This window comes from Melozone crissalis, unplaced genomic scaffold (genome assembly GCF_028551555.1).
Source record: "Melozone crissalis strain CALT ecotype California unplaced genomic scaffold, PUWL_Pcris_2 ptg000688l_1, whole genome shotgun sequence".
Taxonomy (NCBI): domain Eukaryota; kingdom Metazoa; phylum Chordata; class Aves; order Passeriformes; family Passerellidae; genus Melozone; species Melozone crissalis.
This window is the reverse complement of record NW_026536352.1, coordinates 26,784-47,003: the sequence shown is the minus strand read 5'-3', so window position 1 is coordinate 47,003 and position 20,220 is coordinate 26,784. Positions and strand designations below refer to the sequence as shown.

General features: G+C 59.5%; 1 protein-coding gene across 1 annotated transcript; it reads right to left on the bottom strand.

Moving 5' to 3' along the window:
* Window positions 1–294: 294 nt before the first annotated feature.
* Window positions 295–19,554, bottom strand: LOC128950516 (proto-oncogene vav-like; the record flags this gene model as incomplete). Its single annotated transcript, XM_054295385.1, has 9 exons — window positions 19,351–19,554; window positions 17,902–18,018; window positions 16,934–16,992; window positions 15,042–15,107; window positions 12,255–12,363; window positions 9,369–9,458; window positions 8,776–8,844; window positions 2,868–2,974; window positions 295–391 (listed from the first exon to the last, which is right to left on the bottom strand). Coding segments are annotated over exons 1-9 (918 nt in total), but the record flags the coding sequence as incomplete, so codon positions are not given.
* Between the last annotated feature and the right edge of the window lie 666 nt (window positions 19,555–20,220).

Below are 20,220 nucleotides of genomic sequence, written 5' to 3'. Positions count from 1 at the left end.
TGGGGTCACTTTGGGGTCATCGGGGACATTGGGGTCACTTTGGGGCCATTTGGGATTTTTGGGTTTTTTGAGGCCTACCTTGAGCTTCATGGGGAGTTTTGGGAGAAGATTTTGGGGGATTTTTAGGGATTTTTTGGATTTTGGGTTTTTTGGGGCTCACCTGGAGCTTTGCGGGGAGATTTTGTTGGATTTTTGGGGGTTTTTGGGTGTTCTGGCTGTGGGTTGGGATTTTGGGGGGTTCATGGAGAGGTCGGGAGGGATTTTGGGGCGGTTTTGGTGTTTTTTGGGTCTCACCTGGAGCTTCATGCGCAGGTCGGTGCAGGTGGAGAGCTGGTCCAGGCGCCGCGCGGCCGCTTCCACCTGGCTGCAGTAGCGGCCGTACAGCAGGAACCTGAGGGGAACCCAAAATCAACAAAAATTCACCCAAAATCAACCAAATTCCAACAAATCCAACAAAATTCACACAAAATTCCAAAAAAATGCATCCAAAATCCACCAAAATCCACCCAAAATCCACCTGGCTGCAGTAGCGGCCGTACAGCAGGAACCTGGGTGTGAACACAAAATCAACCAAAGTAACCCAAAATCTGACAAAATTCACAAAAATTCCAACAAAATTCACGCCAAAATTTGAAAAAACACAATGGAAATCTGCCCAAAATCAACAAAATCCACCCAAAATTCAACAAAATCCACCCAAAATCCACCTGGCTGCAGTAGCGGCCGTACAGCAGGAACCTGACATGGAAACCCAAAATCATCCAAATTAACCCAAAATCCAACAAAATTCACCCAAAATCCAACAAAAGCCAACAAAATTCACACAAAATTCCAAAAAAATTCATCCAAAATCCAACAAAATCCACCCAAATCCACCTGGCTGCAGTAGCGGCCGTACAGCAGGAACCTGACATGGAAACCCAAAATCACCCCAAATTAACCCAAATCCAACAAAATTCACCCAAAATCCTACAAAATTCATGCAAAATCAAAAAAAATTCAAAGAAAAATCAAAAGAATTCATGGAAATCCTCCCCAAAATCCACCTGGCTGCAGTAACGGCTGCAGAGAAGGAACCTGGGGGGAAACCCAAAATCAAACAAAATTAACCCAAAAATTCACTCAAAATTAACCAAATTCCAACAAAATTGCTACAAAAATTTAAAAAATCTGACAAATCCACCAAAATCCACCCCAAATCCACCTGGCTGCAGTAGCGGCCGTACAGCAGGAACCTGGGAGGGGAAACCCCAAATCACCCCAAATTAACCCAAAATCTGACAAAATTCGCAAAATTCCAACAAAATTCATGCCAAAATTTAAAAAAATACAACGGAAATCTGCCCAAAATCCAACAAATCCACCCAAAATCCAACAAAATCCACCTGCTGCAGTAATGGTCGTAGAGCAGGAACCTAGTGTGGAAACCCCAAATCCGACAAAATTCGCCCCAAATTCACTCAAAATCGACCCAAATTCATCCAAAATCCAACAAAATCCAACAAAATTCACCCAAAATCCGACAAAATTCACCCAAATTCAACAAAATTACCCAAAATGCAACAAAATTCACCCAAAATCCACCTGGCTGCAGTAGTGGCTGTAGTGGAGGAACCTGCCATGGAAACCCAAAATCTAACAAAATCTGACAAAATTCACCCAAAATTCACCAAAATTCTCACAAAATCCAACAAAATTCACACAAAATAAATTTTAAAAATTGTCCAAAATCCAACAAAATCCAACAAAAATCCACCCGGCTGCAGTAACGGCCGTACAGCAGGAACCTGGGGTGGAAACCCCAAAATCCGACAAAATTCACCCAAAATCCAACAAAATTCACCCAAAATCCAACAAAATTCACGCAAACTTAAAAAAACAATTATCTGCTTAAAATCCACCCAAATCCCCCCACCCAGTGACCCCCAAATCCTTCTCAGGACCCCCCAAATTCCCCCCCTTAATCCTCTCCGGACCCCCCAAAATCCCCCTAAATCTCCCAAGACCCCTCCAAATTCCCCTCAGGACCTCCCCAAACCCCCCCAAATCGCCCCCAAATTCCCCCCATAACCCCCCAAGACCCCCTGGACCCCCCCAAATCCCCTCAGGGCCCCCTTGAAACCCCACAGATCCCCCCCCAAAACCCCCAAAATCCCCCCCCCCAGGACCCCCAAACCCTTCCAAGCTCCCCCGCCCCCTCCCCACATCGCCCCCCAAATTCCCCCAGGACCCCCAAACCCCCCGAAATCCCCCCAGAATCGCCCCCAAATTCTCCCCAAGAGGCCCCAGAACTCCCCTAAATCCCCCCCAGGACCCTCCAAAACTGCTCCCAAATCCCCCCAAATGCCTTCAGGACCCCCCAAAATCGCCCCAAACCCCCACCCCCAGACCCCCCGAACCTCCCAATTCCGCCCCCAAAATCCCCCCAAATCCCCCTAAATCCCCTCAGGACCCCCTAAAATCCCCCCAAGACCCTCTCGGGACCCCCCAAACCCCCCCAGAACCCCCCAGAATCGCCCCAAACCCCCACCCCCGGACCCCCCAAGCCCCCGGGGGCAGCGCCCGCTGCCCCCCGGCCCCCCCCAAAATCCCCTCCTGACCCCCCCCCAAACACCCTCAGGACCCCCCAAATCCCCCCAAGACCCCCCAAATTATCCTCAGAACCCCCTGGGTCCTCCCCAAAAGCCACCCATGACCCCCGAAATCCCCCTCAGGACCTCCCCAAAAATTCCCCCAAATCCCCCTGAATCCCCTCAGGACCCCCCCCCCCAGATGTCCCCAAATCCCCCCAGGACCGCCCAAACCCCCCCAGGACCCCCCGAAATCGCCCCAAAATCCCCCCAAGCCCCCCCCCCCCGCCCCCGTACCTCTCCTTGTACTGCAGGAACAGGGGGGGCAGCGCCCGCCCCCCCCCGGGCCCCCCCAGCGCCCCCCGGAGCTCCCCCAGGAAACGGCGATGGAGCCCCAGCAGCTCCTGCGGGGGACGGACTGGGGTTACTGGGAGGGACTGGGAATGGGCACTGGGAGCACTGGGAGAGCCCCAGCAGCTCCTGAGAGAGCGAACTGGGGTTACTGGGAGGGACTGGGAGCGCTGGGAATGGACTGGGAGCACTGGGAGCACTGGGAGCGCTGGGAATGGACTGGGAATGGACTGGGAGCACTGGGAGAGCCCCAGCAGCTCCTGAGAGAGCGAACTGGGGTTACTGGGAGGGACTGGGAGCGCTGGGAATGGACTGGGAGCACTGGGAATGGGGATTGGGAATGGACTGGGAGCAATGGGAGAGCCCCAGCAGCTCCTGAGAGAGGGGACTGGGGTTACTGGGAGCGAATTGGGAACACTGGGAGCACTGGGAATGGACTGGGAATGGGCACTGGGAGCACTGGGAGTGTCCCAGCAGCTCCTGAGAGAGCAAACTGGGGTTACTGGGAGGGACTGGGAGCGCTGGGAATGGACTGGGAGCACTGGGAGCGCTGGGAATGGACTGGGAATGGACTGGGAGCACTGGGAGTGTCCCAGCAGCTCCTGAGAGAGGGAACTGGGGTTACTGGGAGGGACTGGGAGCGCTGGGAATGGACTGGGAGCACTGGGAGAGCCCCAGCAGCTCCTGGGAGAGGGAACGGACTGGGGTTACTGGGAGGGACTGGGAGCGGACTGGGAGCACTGGGAGCACTGGGAATGGGGATTGGGAATGGACTGGGAGCACTGGGAGCACTGGGAATGGGGACTGGGAATGGACTGGGAGCACTGGGAGAGCCCCAGCAGCTCCTGAGAGAGCGAACTGGGGTTACTGGGAGGGACTGGGAGCGCTGGGAGCGGACTGGGAGCACTGGGAGCGCTGGGAATGGGGACTGGGAATGGACTGGGAGCACTGGGAGAGCCCCAGCAGCTCCTGGGGGAGGGAACGGACTGGGGTTACTGGGAGCACTGGGAGCACTGGGAGCGCTGGGAATGGACTGGGAATGGACTGGGAGCACTGGGAGCGCTGGGAATGGGGACTCGGAATGGACTGGGAGCACTGGGAGCGCTGGGAATGGGGACTGGGAATGGACTGGGAGCACTGGGAGTGTCCCAGCAGCTCCTGGGGGAGGGAACGGACTGGGGTTACTGGGAGCACTGGGAGCACTGGGAGCGCTGGGAATGGACTGGGAATGGACTGGGAGCACTGGGAGTGTCCCAGCAGCTCCTGAGAGAGGGAACTGGGGTTACTGGGAGGGACTGGGAGCGCTGGGAATGGACTGGGAATGGGCACTGGGAGCACTGGGAGAGCCCCAGCAGCTCCTGAGAGAGGGGACTGGGGTTACTGGGAGCGAATTGGGAACACTGGGAGCACTGGGAATGGACTGGGAATGGGCACTGGGAGCACTGGGAGTGTCCCAGCAGCTCCTGAGAGAGCAAACTGGGGTTACTGGGAGGGACTGGGAGCGCTGGGAATGGACTGGGAGCACTGGGAGCACTGGGAATGGGGACTGGGAATGGACTGGGAGCACTGGGAGAGCCCCAGCAGCTCCTGAGAGAGCGAACTGGGGTTACTGGGAGGGACTGGGAGCGCTGGGAGCGGACTGGGAGCACTGGGAGCACTGGGAATGGGGATTGGGAATGGACTGGGAGCACTGGGAGAGCCCCAGCAGCTCCTGAGAGAGCGAACTGGGGTTACTGGGAGGGACTGGGAGCGCTGGGAGCGGACTGGGAGCACTGGGAGCGCTGGGAATGGACTGGGAATGGACTGGGAGCACTGGGAGAGCCCCAGCAGCTCCTGGGGGAGGGAACGGACTGGGGTTACTGGGAGCACTGGGAGCACTGGGAGCGCTGGGAATGGACTGGGAATGGACTGGGAGCACTGGGAGCGCTGGGAATGGGGACTGGGAATGGACTGGGAGCACTGGGAGTGTCCCAGCAGCTCCTGGGGGAGGGAACGGACTGGGGTTACTGGGAGCACTGGGAGCACTGGGAGCGCTGGGAATGGACTGGGAATGGACTGGGAGCACTGGGAGTGTCCCAGCAGCTCCTGAGAGAGGGAACTGGGGTTACTGGGAGGGACTGGGAGCGCTGGGAATGGACTGGGAGCACTGGGAGAGCCCCAGCAGCTCCTGGGAGAGGGAACGGACTGGGGTTACTGGGAGGGACTGGGAGCGGACTGGGAGCACTGGGAGCACTGGGAATGGGGATTGGGAATGGACTGGGAGCACTGGGAGCACTGGGAATGGGGACTGGGAATGGACTGGGAGCACTGGGAGAGCCCCAGCAGCTCCTGAGAGAGGGAACTGGGGTTACTGGGAGGGACTGGGAGCGCTGGGAATGGACTGGGAATGCACTGGGAGCACTGGGAGCGCTGGGAATGGGGACTGGGAATGGACTGGGAGCACTGGGAGTGTCCCAGCAGCTCCTGAGAGAGCAAACTGGGGTTACTGGGAGGGACTGGGAGCGCTGGGAATGGACTGGGAGCACTGGGAGCACTGGGAATGGGGACTGGGAATGGACTGGGAGCACTGGGAGAGCCCCAGCAGCTCCTGAGAGAGCGAACTGGGGTTACTGGGAGGGACTGGGAGCGCTGGGAGCGGACTGGGAGCACTGGGAGCGCTGGGAATGGGGACTGGGAATGGACTGGGAGCACTGGGAGAGCCCCAGCAGCTCCTGGGGGAGGGAACGGACTGGGGTTACTGGGAGCACTGGGAGCACTGGGAGCGCTGGGAATGGACTGGGAATGGACTGGGAGCACTGGGAGCGCTGGGAATGGGGACTGGGAATGGACTGGGAGCACTGGGAGTGTCCCAGCAGCTCCTGGGGGAGGGAACGGACTGGGGTTACTGGGAGCACTGGGAGCACTGGGAGCGCTGGGAATGGACTGGGAATGGACTGGGAGCACTGGGAGTGTCCCAGCAGCTCCTGAGAGAGGGAACTGGGGTTACTGGGAGGGACTGGGAGCGCTGGGAATGGACTGGGAATGGGCACTGGGAGCACTGGGAGAGCCCCAGCAGCTCCTGAGAGAGGGGACTGGGGTTACTGGGAGCGAATTGGGAACACTGGGAGCACTGGGAATGGACTGGGAATGGGCACTGGGAGCACTGGGAGTGTCCCAGCAGCTCCTGAGAGAGCGAACTGGGGTTACTTGGAGGGACTGGGAGCGCTGGGAATGGACTGGGAGCACTGGGAGCACTGGGAATGGGGACTGGGAATGGACTGGGAGCACTGGGAGAGCCCCAGCAGCTCCTGAGAGAGCGAACTGGGGTTACTGGGAGGGACTGGGAGCGCTGGGAGCGGACTGGGAGCACTGGGAGCACTGGGAATGGGGATTGGGAATGGACTGGGAGCACTGGGAGAGCCCCAGCAGCTCCTGAGAGAGCGAACTGGGGTTACTGGGAGGGACTGGGAGCGCTGGGAGCGGACTGGGAGCACTGGGAGCGCTGGGAATGGGGACTGGGAATGGACTGGGAGCACTGGGAGAGCCCCAGCAGCTCCTGGGGGAGGGAACGGACTGGGGTTACTGGGAGCACTGGGAGCGCTGGGAGCGCTGGGAATGGACTGGGAATGGACTGGGAGCACTGGGAGCGCTGGGAATGGGGACTGGGAATGGACTGGGAGCACTGGGAGCGCTGGGAATGGGGACTGGGAATGGACTGGGAGCACTGGGAGTGTCCCAGCAGCTCCTGGGGGAGGGAACGGACTGGGGTTACTGGGAGCACTGGGAGCACTGGGAGCGCTGGGAATGGACTGGGAATGGACTGGGAGCACTGGGAGTGTCCCAGCAGCTCCTGAGAGAGGGAACTGGGGTTACTGGGAGGGACTGGGAGCGCTGGGAATGGACTGGGAGCACTGGGAGAGCCCCAGCAGCTCCTGGGAGAGGGAACGGACTGGGGTTACTGGGAGGGACTGGGAGCGGACTGGGAGCACTGGGAGCACTGGGAATGGGGATTGGGAATGGACTGGGAGCACTGGGAGCGCTGGGAATGGGGACTGGGAATGGACTGGGAGCACTGGGAGAGCCCCAGCAGCTCCTGAGAGAGGGAACTGGGGTTACTGGGAGGGACTGGGAGCGCTGGGAATGGACTGGGAATGCACTGGGAGCACTGGGAGCGCTGGGAGCACTGGGAATAGACTGGGAATGGACTGGGAGCACTGGGAGTGTCCCCGCAGCTCCTGCAGGGAACGGACTGGGGTTACTGGGAGCACTGGGAGCACTGGGAGCGCTGGGAGCGCTGGGAATGGACTGGGAATGGACTGGGAGCACTGGGAGAGCCCCAGCAGCTCCTGAGAGAGGGAACTGGGGTTACTGGGAGGGACTGGGAGCGCTGGGAATGGACTGGGAGCACTGGGAGCGCTGGGAATGGGGACTGGGAATGGACTGGGAGCACTGGGAGAGCCCCAGCAGCTCCTGCGAATGTACTGGGATTACTGGGAGCACTGGGAACGCTGGGAACGGACTGGGGTTACTGGGAGCACTGGGAATGGACTGGGAATGGGCACTGGGAGCACTGGGAGTACTGGGAATGGACTGGGAACACTGGGAACGGACTGGGAATGGACTGGGAACAGACTGGGAGCACTGGGAGCACTGGGAGCAATAGGAGAGTTCGGGAGGTTACTGGGAACAGTGGGGGGGTACTGGGAGTGCTGGGAAGGGTCACTGGTGTCACTGGTGTCACTGGTCAGTGTCCCCCTGTCCCCCTGTCCCCATTGTCACCGTCACCTCCCCGTCACTGGTGTCACTGATGTCACTGGTGTCACCTGTCAGTGTCACTGGTCAATGTCAACAAGTCCCCAAGTCCCCATTGTCACCTCCACATTGATGAAGATGCTCTCCATGTCCCCATGTCCCCTGTCCTGGTGTCCCCATTGTCCCTGTGTCCCCACTGTCACCTCCACGTTGATGAAGATGCTTTCCACGTCCCCATGTCTCATGTCCCTCTGTCCCCATGTCCCCTGTCCCTGTCACTGTCACCTCCACGTTGATGAAGACGCTCTCCATGTCCCCCTGTCCCCATGTCCCGGTGTCCCTCTGTCCCCATTGTCACTGTCACCTCCATGTCACCGGTGTCACTGATCAGTGTCATTGCTCAGTGTCACTGGTCAGAGTCCCCATGTCCTGGTGTCCCCATTGTCCCTGTGTCCCCACTGTCACCTCCACGTTGATGAAGACACTCTCCATGTCCCATGTCCCTCTGTCCCCCTGTCCCCCTGTCCCCCGTCCCCTGTCATTGTCCCCTCCATGTTGATGAAGACGCTCTCCATGTCCCCCTGTCCCATGTCCCCATTGTCACTGTCACCTCCCCATCACTGGTGTCACTGGTGTCACTGGTCAGTGTCCCCCTGTCCCCCTGTCATTGTCCCCTCCACGTAGATGAAGACGCTCTCCATGTCCCCCTGTCCCCATGTCCCCCTGTCCCCCTGTCCCCATTGTCACTGTCACCTCCATGTCACCGGTGTCACTGATCAGTGTCATTGCTCAGTGTCACTGGTCAGAGTCCCCATGTCCTGGTGTCCCATGTCCCCTGTCCCCCTGTCCCCATGTCCCCTGTCCCCACTGTCACCTCCACGTTGATGAAGACACTCTCCATGTCCCCATGTCCCATGTCCCTCTGTCCCCCTGTCCCCATGTCCCCCGTCCCCTGTCACTGTCACCTCCACGTTGATGAAGTCGCTCTCCATGTCCCCATGTCCCCTGTCCCCATTGTCACTGTCACCTCCCCATCACTGGTGTCACTGGTGTCACTGGTGTTACTGGTCAGTGTCACTGGTGTCACTGGTGTCATTGGTCATTGTCCCTCTGTCATTGTCACCTCCACGTTGATGAAGACGCTCTCCATGTCCCGGGGGCTCAGGAAGTGCCGCAGCGGCCGCAGGAAGTGCTGGGGACACCGGGGGACATTGGGGGACATCAGGGGACACCAGGGGACACCAGGGGACATTGGAGGACACCGTGCCTTACTGGGAGCACTGGGAGGCCACCTCTGTCCCCAGTGCCCCCAGTGTCCCCAATGCCCCCACTGTCACCAATGTCCCCAATCCTCCCAGTGTCCCCAATGTCCCCAATGTCCCCATTGTCCCCAATGTCCCCAAGGTGTTGCCACCTGGCAGATGGACTCCAGGGTCTCCGTGTACCCAATGCCCCTGATGTCCCCAATGCCCCCAATGTCCCCAATGTCCCCACTGTCCCCAATGTCCCCAATGTCCCCCTTGTCCCCAGTGTCCCCAGTGTCCCAGTGTCCCCAGTGTCCCCCTTGTCCCCAGTGTCCCAGTGTCCCCAGTGTTCCCAATATCCCCCCAATGTCCTCAATGTCCCCAGTGTCCCACCTGGCAGATGGACTCCAGGGTCTCCATGTCCCCAATGTCCCCAATGTCCCCAATGTCCCCAATGTCCCCAGTGTCCCACCTGGCAGATGGACTCCAGGGTCTCCGTGTATCTCTCCTCCGTCTGCCGCAGCTCCTGGAGGCAGCAGAGTCGCCGGTCCACGGCCCCCTTCTGTGGGGACATTGGGGACATTGGGGACAGAGGGGACATGGGGGACATCGGGGACATTGGGGGGATTGGGGACATTGGGGACATCAGGGACGCAGGGGACACTGGGGACACTGGGGACAGTCAGAAACCTCCCCTTCTGTGGGGACACGGGGACATCAGGGACAGTGGGCACATGGGGACACAGAGGACAAGGGGACAGAGGGGACAAGGGGACAATCAGGAACCCACCCTTCTGTGGGGATGTGGGGACATTGGGGACAGAGGGGACAGAGGGGACAGTGAGGACAGTGAGGACACTGGGGACACAGGGGACAATCAGGAGCATCCCGCCTTCTGTGGGGACATGGGGACAGTGGGGACACAGGGGACACAGGGGACACAGGGGACACAGGGGACATCAGGGGACATTGGGGACACTGAGGACAAGGGGACAGTCAGGAACCTCCTCCTTTCTGTGGGGACATGGGGACAGTGGGGACAATCAGGAATCCCCCGTTCTGTGGGGACAAGGGGACATTCGGGACATTGGGGACAGTGGGAACATTCGGAGACAATCAGGAACCCCCCTTCTGTGGGGACATGGGGACAAGAGGACAGAGGGGACAAGGGGACACAGGGGACAGCCACCCCCTTGTGTGTCCCCTGTGTCAGGGGACAAGGGGACCCAGGGGACAGAGGGGACAATCAGCTCTACCCCCCTTCTGTGGGGACACAGGGGACATTGGGGACAGAGGGGACACTGGGGACACAGGGGACATTGGGGACATTGGGGACAGAGGGGACACTGGGGACACAGGGGACATTGGGGACATTGGGGACACAGGGGACATTGGGGACATTGGGGACATTGGGGACACAGGGGACACAGGGGACAAGGGGACAACCAGGAACCCGCTCTTCTGTGACGACATGGGGACGTCAGGGACATTGGGGACACAGGGGACACAGGGGACAATCAGCTCTGCCCCCCTTCTGTGGGGACACAAGGGACATTGGGGATGGAGGGGACACTGGGGACAGAGGGGACATCGGGGACATTGGGGACACAGGGGACAGAGGGGACAATCAGCTCTTCCCCCGTTCTGTGGGGACACAGGTGACACAGGGGACATCAGGGACATTGGGGACACTGGGGACAATCAGGAACCCTCCTCTTCTGTGGGGACACAGGGGACACAGAGGACACAGGGGACAGAGGGGACAATCAGGTATCTTTGGGGGTTCCCATCTGTTTTTTGGGGTGTCCCAGCTGTGTTTGGGGGTGTCCCAGTTCTATTTTGGGGCTCCCATCTATTTTTGGGGTTCCCAGTTCTGGTTTTGGGGCTCCCATCTATTTTTGGGGTTCCCAGTTCTGGTTTTGGGGCTCCCATCTATTTTTGGGGTGTCCCAGGTGTTTTTTTGGAGTGTCCCAGGTATTTTTTGGGGTTCCCAGATATTTTGGGGATTCCCATCTCTTTTTGGGGTGTTTCCAAGTACTTTTGGGACCTCCCAGTTATTTTTTGGGGGTGTCCCAGCTGTTTTTGGGGGTGTCTCAGGTATTTTTGGGGGTTCCCAGGTGTTTTTTGGGTGTCCCAGCTATTTTTGGGGGTCCCATCTATTTTTGGGGTGTCCCAGCTCTATATTTTGGGATGTCCCAGCTATTTTTGGGGTTCTCAGCTCTGTTTCTGGGGTTCCCAGCTCTATTTTGGAGTGTCCCAGGTATTTTTTGGGGTGTCCCAGGTGTTTTTGGTGTGTCCCAGGTGTTTTTGGGGGTTCCCAGTTCTATTTTGGGGTTCCCAGCTCTGTTTTTGGGGTGTCCCGGGTGTTTTTGGAGTGTCTCAGGTATTTTTTGGGGTTCCCAGGTGTTTTTGGGGGTTCCCAGCTCTATTTTGGGGTGTCCCATCTCTATTTTGGGGTGTCCCAGGTATTTTTGGGGCATTCTCAACTCTTTTTGGGGTTCCCAGATATTTGGGGTGGTTCTCAGATATTTTTGGGGATTCCCAGGTGTTTTTGGGGTGTCCCAGCTCTATTTTGGGGTGTCCCGGGTGGTTTTTGGGGTGTCCTGGGAATTTTTGGGGTGTCCCAGCTCTATTTTGGGGTGTCCCGGGTGTTTTTTGGGGTGTCCTGGGTATTTTTGGGGTGTCCCAGCTCTATTTTGGGGTGTCCCGGGTGTTTTTTGGGGTGTCCTGGGTATTTTTGGGGTGTCCCAGCTCTATTTTGGGGTGTCCCGGGTGTTTTTTGGGGTGTCCTGGGTATTTTTGGGGTGTCCCAGCTCTATTTTGGGGTGTCCCGGGTGTTTTTTGGGGTGTCCTGGGTATTTTTGGGGTGTCCCAGCTCTATTTTGGGGTGTCCCGGGTGTTTTTTGGGGTGTCCTGGGTATTTTTGGGGTGTCCCAGCTCTATTTTGGGGTGTCCCGGGTGTTTTTTGGGGTGTCCTGGGTATTTTTGGGGTGTCCCAGCTCTATTTTGGGGTGTCCCGGGTGTTTTTTGGGGTGTCCTGGGTATTTTTGGGGTGTCCCAGCTCTATTTTGGGGTGTCCCGGGTGTTTTTTGGGGTGTCCTGGGTATTTTTGGGGTGTCCCAGCTCTATTTTGGGGTGTCCCGGGTGTTTTTTGGGGTGTCCTGGGTATTTTTGGGGTGTCCCAGCTCTATTTTGGGGTGTCCCGGGTGTTTTTTGGGGTGTCCTGGGTATTTTTGGGGTGTCCCAGCTCTATTTTGGGGTGTCCCGGGTGTTTTTTGGGGTGTCCTGGGTATTTTTGGGGTGTCCCAGCTCTATTTTGGGGTGTCCCGGGTGTTTTTGGGGCGCGGGTCGCACCCACCGCGGCCGGGGGCGGCTCCACCCTCATCAGGTCCTCGTAGACGTCGTCGCCGTCGTCGCCTTCGGCCTCAACGCAGTCGTAGAGGTCATCGTCCTCCTCGGCCGTGTCACTGCGGGGACACCGGGGACATTGGGGACACTGGGGACACCGGGGGCATTGGGGACATTGGGGGACATTGAGGATATTGGGGACACTGGGGACATTGGGGACATTGGGGACATTGGGGGACATTGGGGGCATTGGGGACACTGGGGGACATTGGGGACATTGGGGACATTGGGGGACATTGGGGGCATTGGGGGACATTGGGGGCATTGGGGACACTGGGGACATTGGGGACACTGGGGACACCGGGGACATTGGGGACACTGGGGACACTGGGGACACTGGGGACATTGGGGACACTGGGGACATTGGGGGACATTGGGGACATTTGGGACATTGGGGACATTGGGGACATTGGGGGACATTGGGGACATTGGGGACACTGGGGACACTGGGGACATTGGGGACATTGGGGGACATTGGGGGACATTGGGGACATTGGGGACACTGGGGGACTCCCCCCCGGAGCCCCCCCGAAATCCCTCGGGGGCCCCCAAATGTCCCCAAATCACACAATGGCCCCAAATGTCCCTGACTGTCCCCAAATGTCCCTGATTGTCCCCAAAACCCCCACAATGTCCCCAAATGTCCCTGACTGTCCCCAAATGTCCCCAAATGTCCCCAGTGCCACCCCCAATGACCTCCCAGTACATCCCAGTATCCCCAGTACCCCCAGTACCCCAGTATCCCCCAGTACATCCCAGTACCTCCCAGTACCTCTCAGTATCCCCCAGTATCCCCAGTATCCCCAGTACCTCCCAGCACATCCCAGTATCCCCAGTGTCCCCAGTACATCCCACCATCCCCAGTGCCCTCAGTATCCCCAGTACCTCCCAGTACATCCCAGTATCCCCAGTACATCCCAGTATCCCCAGTGTCCCCAGTACATCCCAGTACCTCCCACTACCTCCCAGTACATCCCAGTATCCCCAGTATCCCCCAATGACCCCCCAGTTTCCCCAGTACCTCCCAGTACATCCCAGTACATCCCAGTACATCCCAGTATCCCCAGTACATCCCAGTATCCCCAGTACATCCCAGTACCTCCCAGTATCCCCAGTACCTCCCAGTATCCCCAGTGCATCCCAGTATCCCCAGTGTCTCCAGTATGCCCCAGTATGCCCCAGTACGCCCAGTATGCCCCAGTACATCCCAGTATCCCCAGTACCTCCCAGTATCCCCCAGTATCCCCAGTACCTCCCAGTACATCCCAGTATCCCCAGTACATCCCAGTATCCCCAGTACCTCCCAGTATCCCCAGTACATCCCAGTGTCCCCCAGTATCCCCAGTACCTCCCAGTACATCCCAGTATCCCCAGTACATCCCAGTATCCCCAGTACATCCCAGTATCCCCCAGTATCCCCAGTACCTCCCAGTACATCCCAGTATCCCCCAGTACATCCCAGTATCCCCAGTACATCCCAGTATCCCCTGTGTCTCCAGTATCCCCAGTATGTCCCAGTATCCCCAGTACATCCCAGTATCCCCAGTACCTCCCAGTATCCCCCAGTACATCCCAGTATGCCCCAGTACATCCCAGTATCCCCAGTACCTCCCAGTATCCCCCAGTACATCCCAGTATCCCCAGTACCTCCCAGTATCCCCCAGTACATCCCAGTATCCCCAGTACCTCCCAGTATCCCCCAGTACATCCCAGTATCCCCAGTACCTCCCAGTATCCCCAGTACCTCCCAGTATCCCCAGTATCTCCCAGTACCTCCCAGTATCCCCAGTACATCCCAGTGTCCCCAGTGTCTCCAGTACATCCCAGTGTCCCCAGTGTCTCCAGTATCCCCCAGTACATCCCAGTATCCCCAGTACCTCCCAGTATCCCCCAGTACATCCCAGTATCCCCAGTACATCCCAGTATCCCCAGTACGTCCCAGTATCCCCAGTACATCCCAGTATCCCCAGTACATCCCAGTATCCCCCAGTACCTCCCAGTATCCCCAGTACATCCCAGTATCCCCAGTACCTCCCAGTATCCCCCAGTACATCCCAGTATCCCCAGTACATCCCAGTATGCCCCAGTACGTCCCAGTATCCCCCAGCACATCCCAGTATCCCCCAGTACATCCCAGTATCCCCCAGTACATCCCAGTGTCCCCAGTACATCCCAGTATCCCCAGTACCTCCCAGTACCTCCCAGTATCCCCAGTACATCCCAGTATCCCCCAGTACATCCCAGTATCCCCAGTACCTCCCAGTATCCCCAGTACCTCCCAGTATCCCCAGTACATCCCAGTGTCCCCCAGTACATCCCAGTGTCCCCAGTACCTCCCAGTATCCCCAGTACCTCCCAGTATCCCCAGTACATCCCAGTGCCCCCAGTACCTCCCAGTATCCCCAGTACATCCCAGTGTCCCCAGTACCTCCCAGTATCCCCAGTACCTCCCAGTATCCCCCAGTACATCCCAGTATCCCCAGTGTCTCCCAGTGTCCCCAGTGTCTCCAGTATGCCCCAGTATGTCCCAGTATCCCCAGTACATCCCAGTATCCCCGGTGTCTCCCAGTATCCCCCAGTACATCCCAGTATCCCCAGTACCTCCCAGTATCCCCAGTACATCCCAGTATCCCCATTATGTCCCAGTATCCCCCAGTACCTCCCAGTATCCCCAGTGTCTCCCAGTATCCCCAGTACATCCCAGTATCCCCGGTGTCCCCCGTGTCCCCGTGCTCACTCGATGAGGTCGGACAGGCCGCTGTAAATGTCATCGTCCCCAACGCTGTCCTCGGACGGGAACGGCCTGGGGGACACGGCCGGACACTGCTGGACACTGCTGGACATCACTGACCACTGGGGTGGACACTGGGACAGGACACTGCTGGACACTGCTGGACACTCGGGACACTACTGGACATCACTGACCACTGGGGTGGACACTGCTGGACACTGGGGCTGGACACTGCTGGACACTGGGGACACTGGGGTGGACACTGCTGGACACTGGGGACACTGCTGGACATCACTGACCACTGGGGTGGACACTGGGACTGGACACTGCTGGACACTGGGGACACTGGGACTGGACACTGCTGGACACTGGGGACACTGGGGCTGGACACTGCTGGACACTGCTGGACACTTGGGCTGGACACTGCTGGACACTGGGGACACTGGGGTGGACACTGCTGGACACTGCTGGACACTTGGGCTGGACACTGCTGGACACTGGGGACACTGGGGCTGGACACTGCTGGACACTGGGGACACTGCTGGACATCACTGACCACTGGGCTGGACACTGGGACTGGACACTGCTGGACACTGGGGACACTGGGGTGGACACTGCTGGACACTGGGGACACTGGGGCTGGACACTGCTGGACACTGCTGGACACTGGGGACACTGGGGCTGGACACTGCTGGACCCTGGGGACACTGGGGTGGACACTGCTGGACACTGGGGACACTGGGGCTGGATACTGCTGGACATCACTGACCACTGGCACTGGACACTGGGAGTGGACAGGAGTGACCGCTGGGACTGGACATTGGGGCTGGACACTGCTGGAGACTGGGACTGGACACTGGGACTGGACACTGGGACTGGACACTGGGGTCTCTCAGGGACTGGACACTGGGACTGGACACTGGGATCCTTCAGGGACTGGACTGGACACTGGGACTGGACACTGGGACTGGACACTGGGGTCCCTCATGGGACTGGACTGGACACTGGGACTGGACACTGGGACTGGACACTGGGGTCCCTCATGGGACTGGACTGGACACTGGGACTGGACACTGGGACTGGACACTGGGATCCTTCAGGGACTGGACTGGACACAGGGACTGGACACTGGGGTCCTTCAGGGACTGGACACTGGGACTGGACACTGGGATCCTTCAGGGACTGGACTGGACACTGGGACTGGACACTGGGACTGGACACTGGGGTCCCTCATGGGACTGGACTGGACACTGGGACTGGACACTGGGGTCTCTCAGAGACTGGACATCATGGACTGGACACTTGGGACCCTCAGGGACTGGACACTGGGACTGGACACTGGGGTCCCTCAGGGACTGGACATCATGGACTGGACACTTGGGACCCTCAGGGACTGGACACTGGGACTGGACACTGGGGTCTCTCAGAGACTGGACATCATGGACTGGACACTTGGGACCCTCAGGGACAGGACTGGACACTGGGGCTGGACACTGGGGTCCCTCATGGCACTGGACACTGGGACTGGACACTGGGGTCTCTCAGAGACTGGACATCATGGACTGGACACTTGGGACCCTCAGGGTCAGGACTGGACACTGGGGCTGGACACTGGGGTCCCTCATGGCACTGGACACTGGGACTGGAACCCCTGATCCTCAGGGACTGGACACCTGGGAACTGGACCCCATTGACCATGAGGGACTGGACACCGCTGACCCTCGGGGCTGGACACTGGGACTGGACATTTGCAACCCTCAGGGACTGGACACTGGGGTCCCTCAGAGAGGGGACTGGACACCAGGGACTGGACACTGGGACTGGACACTTGGGACCCTCAGAGGTGGGAACTGGACCTCTGGACCCTCGGGGATGGACACCCGGCCCTGTCCACTCACGTGAAGCCTTTGCTCTGCGCGATGGGCGTCCAGGAGAGCGTGGAGAGCGTCTCGATCACCTGGGGACACCGAGGGGACATCGGGGCGCTGAGGGGGGAGCCGGACGCCCGGGTGCCGCCCCCAGGACAGACGGACACCAGGGTGCCACCCCCCAGGACAGACGGACACCAGGGTGGACAGATGGACCCCGAGCCCACCCCTCAGGACAGACGGACCCCGGGGTGGACAGACGGACCCCGGGGTGGACAGATGGACCCCAAGCCCACCCCCCAGGACAGCCGGACACCCGGGTGCCACCCCCCAGGACAGACGGACCCCGGGGTGGACAACCGGACCCTGGGGTGGACAGACGGACCCCTGAGTGCCCCCAGGACAGCTGGACCCCAGGGTGGACAGACAGACCCCCAAGTGCCTCCCAGGGCAGACGGACCCCGGGGTGGACAGACGGACCCCGAGCCCACCCTTCAGGACAGACGGACCCCAGGGTGGACAGACGGACCCCAGGGTGGACAGATGGACCCCTGAGTGCCCCCCAGAACAGCCGGACCCTGGGTTGGACAGACGGACCCCGAGCCCACCTCTCAGGACAGACAGACCCCAGGGTGGACAGACGGACCCCCGGGGTGGACAGATGGACCCCGAGCCCACCCCCCAGGACAGCCGGACCCTGGGGTGGACAGGCAGACCCCATGGTGGACAGACGGACCCCAGGGTGGACAGACGGACCCTGGGGTGGACAGACGGACCCCGGGGCGGACAGACGGACCCCCGGGGTGGACAGATGGACCCCGAGCCCACCCCCCAGGACAGCCGGACCCTGGGGTGGACAGACGGACCCCGGGGTGGACAGACGGACCCCAGAGTGGACAGACGGACCCTGGGGTGGACAGACGGACCCCGGGATGGACAGACGGACCCCGGGGTGGACAGACGGACCCCGGGGTGGACAGCCGGAGCCCCGGTCCCACCTTGCCGAAGTCCTGGACGTCGAAGAGGTCGAAGGCGCCGAAGAGCCGGTGCTTGGGCAGCCCGAACTTGTCGGCGCAGGCCGTCAGGAAGGTGCGGATGTTCCTCAGGCACAGGAACTGCGGTGGCACGGGGGTGGCACCGGTGTCACCATCACCAGTGTCACCGGTGTCACCTGTGTCACCTGTGTCACCAGTGTCACCAGTGTCACCGGTGTCACCTTTGTCATCACTGGCACCTCCCGTTGTCGCCATCAAAATCAGGGTCTTTGTGTCTCCATGGTTGTGACCACCGTTGTCACCGACGGTGACGCCATCTCTGTCACCGATGCTGTCACTGTCATTGTCACCCCCGTGGACATTGCCACCATCATTGTCACTGTTACCGTCAATGACCCCACCATTGTCACCATCATTGTCCCCATCCCCATTGTCCCCACGGTGTCACTCACCTGTGACATCTGCGGCCGGGGACAGATGTCCCTGGGTGGCACTGTCACTGTCCCCTTTGTCCCCATGGTGTCACTCACCTGTGACATCTTTGACCATGGACAGATGTCCCTGGGTGGCACTGTCACTGTCCCCTTTGTCCCCATGGTGTCACTCACCTGTGACATCTGCGGCCGGGGACAGATGTCCCTGGGTGGCACTGTCACTGTCCCCATGGTGTCACTCACCTGTGACATCTGCGGCCAGGGACAGATGTCCCGGGGTGGCACTGTCACTGTCCCCTTTGTCCCCATGGTGTCACTCACCTGTGACATCTGCGGCCGGGGACAGATGTCCCGCGGTGGCACTGTCACTGTCCCCTTTGTCCCCATGGTGTCACTCACCTGTGACATCTGCGGCCGGGGACAGATGTCCCGCGGTGGCACTGTCACTGTCCCCTTTGTCCCCATGGTGTCACTCACCTGTGACATCTGCGGCCGGGGACAGATGTCCCGCGGTGGCACTGTCACTGTCCCCATGGTGTCACTCACCTGTGACATCTGCGGCCGGGGACAGATGTCCCTTGGTGGCACGGCGCGGGGCAGCAGCGCGTTCAGCAGGTGGCACAGCAGGACATTGTCACCATAATGTCCCCATGGTGTCACTCACCTGTGACATCTGCGGCCGGGGACAGATGTCCCGCGGTGGCACGGCGCGGGGCAGCAGCGCGTTCAGCAGGTGGCACAGCAGGACATTGTCACCATAATGTCCCCATGGTGTCACTCACCTGTGACATCTGCGGCCGGGGACAGATGTCCCGCGGTGGCACGGCGCGGGGCAGCAGCGCGTTCAGCAGGTGGCACAGCAGGACATTGTCACCATAATGTCCCCATGGTGTCACTCACCTGTGACATCTGCGGCCGGGGACAGATGTCCCGCGGTGGCACGGCGCGGGGCAGCAGCGCGTTCAGCAGGTGGCACAGCAGGACATTGTCACCATAATGTCCCCATGGTGTCACTCACCTGTGACATCTGCGGCCGGGGACAGATGTCCCGCGGTGGCACGGCGCGGGGCAGCAGCGCGTTCAGCAGGTGGCACAGCAGGACGCCGTCGCGCAGCGCCTGCGCCAGGTCCCACACCTGTCCCCCGGGGCTGCTGGCGCGGTGCCCCGCGGGCAGGACACGCGCGGCCACCAGCCAGTGGGCGCACTGCCGCCACGCCTCCATGGGGACACCGGGGGACACACGGGCAGGGGGCTCCTGGTGGGGTGGACTGCTGGAGGTGGGTCCTGGTGGGGTGGACTTCAATGGAGGAACTGATGGAGGTGGGTCCTGGTGGGATGAACTTTTGTGGAGGAACTGATGGAGGTGGGTCCTGGTGGGATGAACTTTTGTGGAGGAACTGATGGAGGTGGGTCCTGGTGGGATGAACTTCAATGGAGGAACTGATGGAGGTGGGTCCTGGTGGGATGAACTTCAATGGAGGAACTGGTGGGATGAGGTTCAGTGGAAGAACTTCAGTGGAGGTGGGTCCTGGTGGGGTGAACTTCAATAGAGGAACTGACGGAGGTGGGTCCTGGTGGGATGAACTTCAATGGAAGGACTTCAATAGAGGTGGCTCCTGGTGAGATGAACTTCTGTGGGGGAACTTCGATGGAGGTGGGTCCTGGTGGATGAACTTTTGTGGAGGAACAGTTGGAGGTGGGTCCTGGTGGGATGAACTTCTGTGGAGGAACTTCAATGGAGGTGGGTCCTGGTGGGATGAACTTAATGGAAGAACTTCAATGGAGGTGGATCTTGGTGGGATGAACTTCAATGGTGGTGGGTCCTGGTGGGATGAACTTCTATGGAGGTGGGTCCTGATGGGGTGAACTTCAATGGAGGAACCAGTGG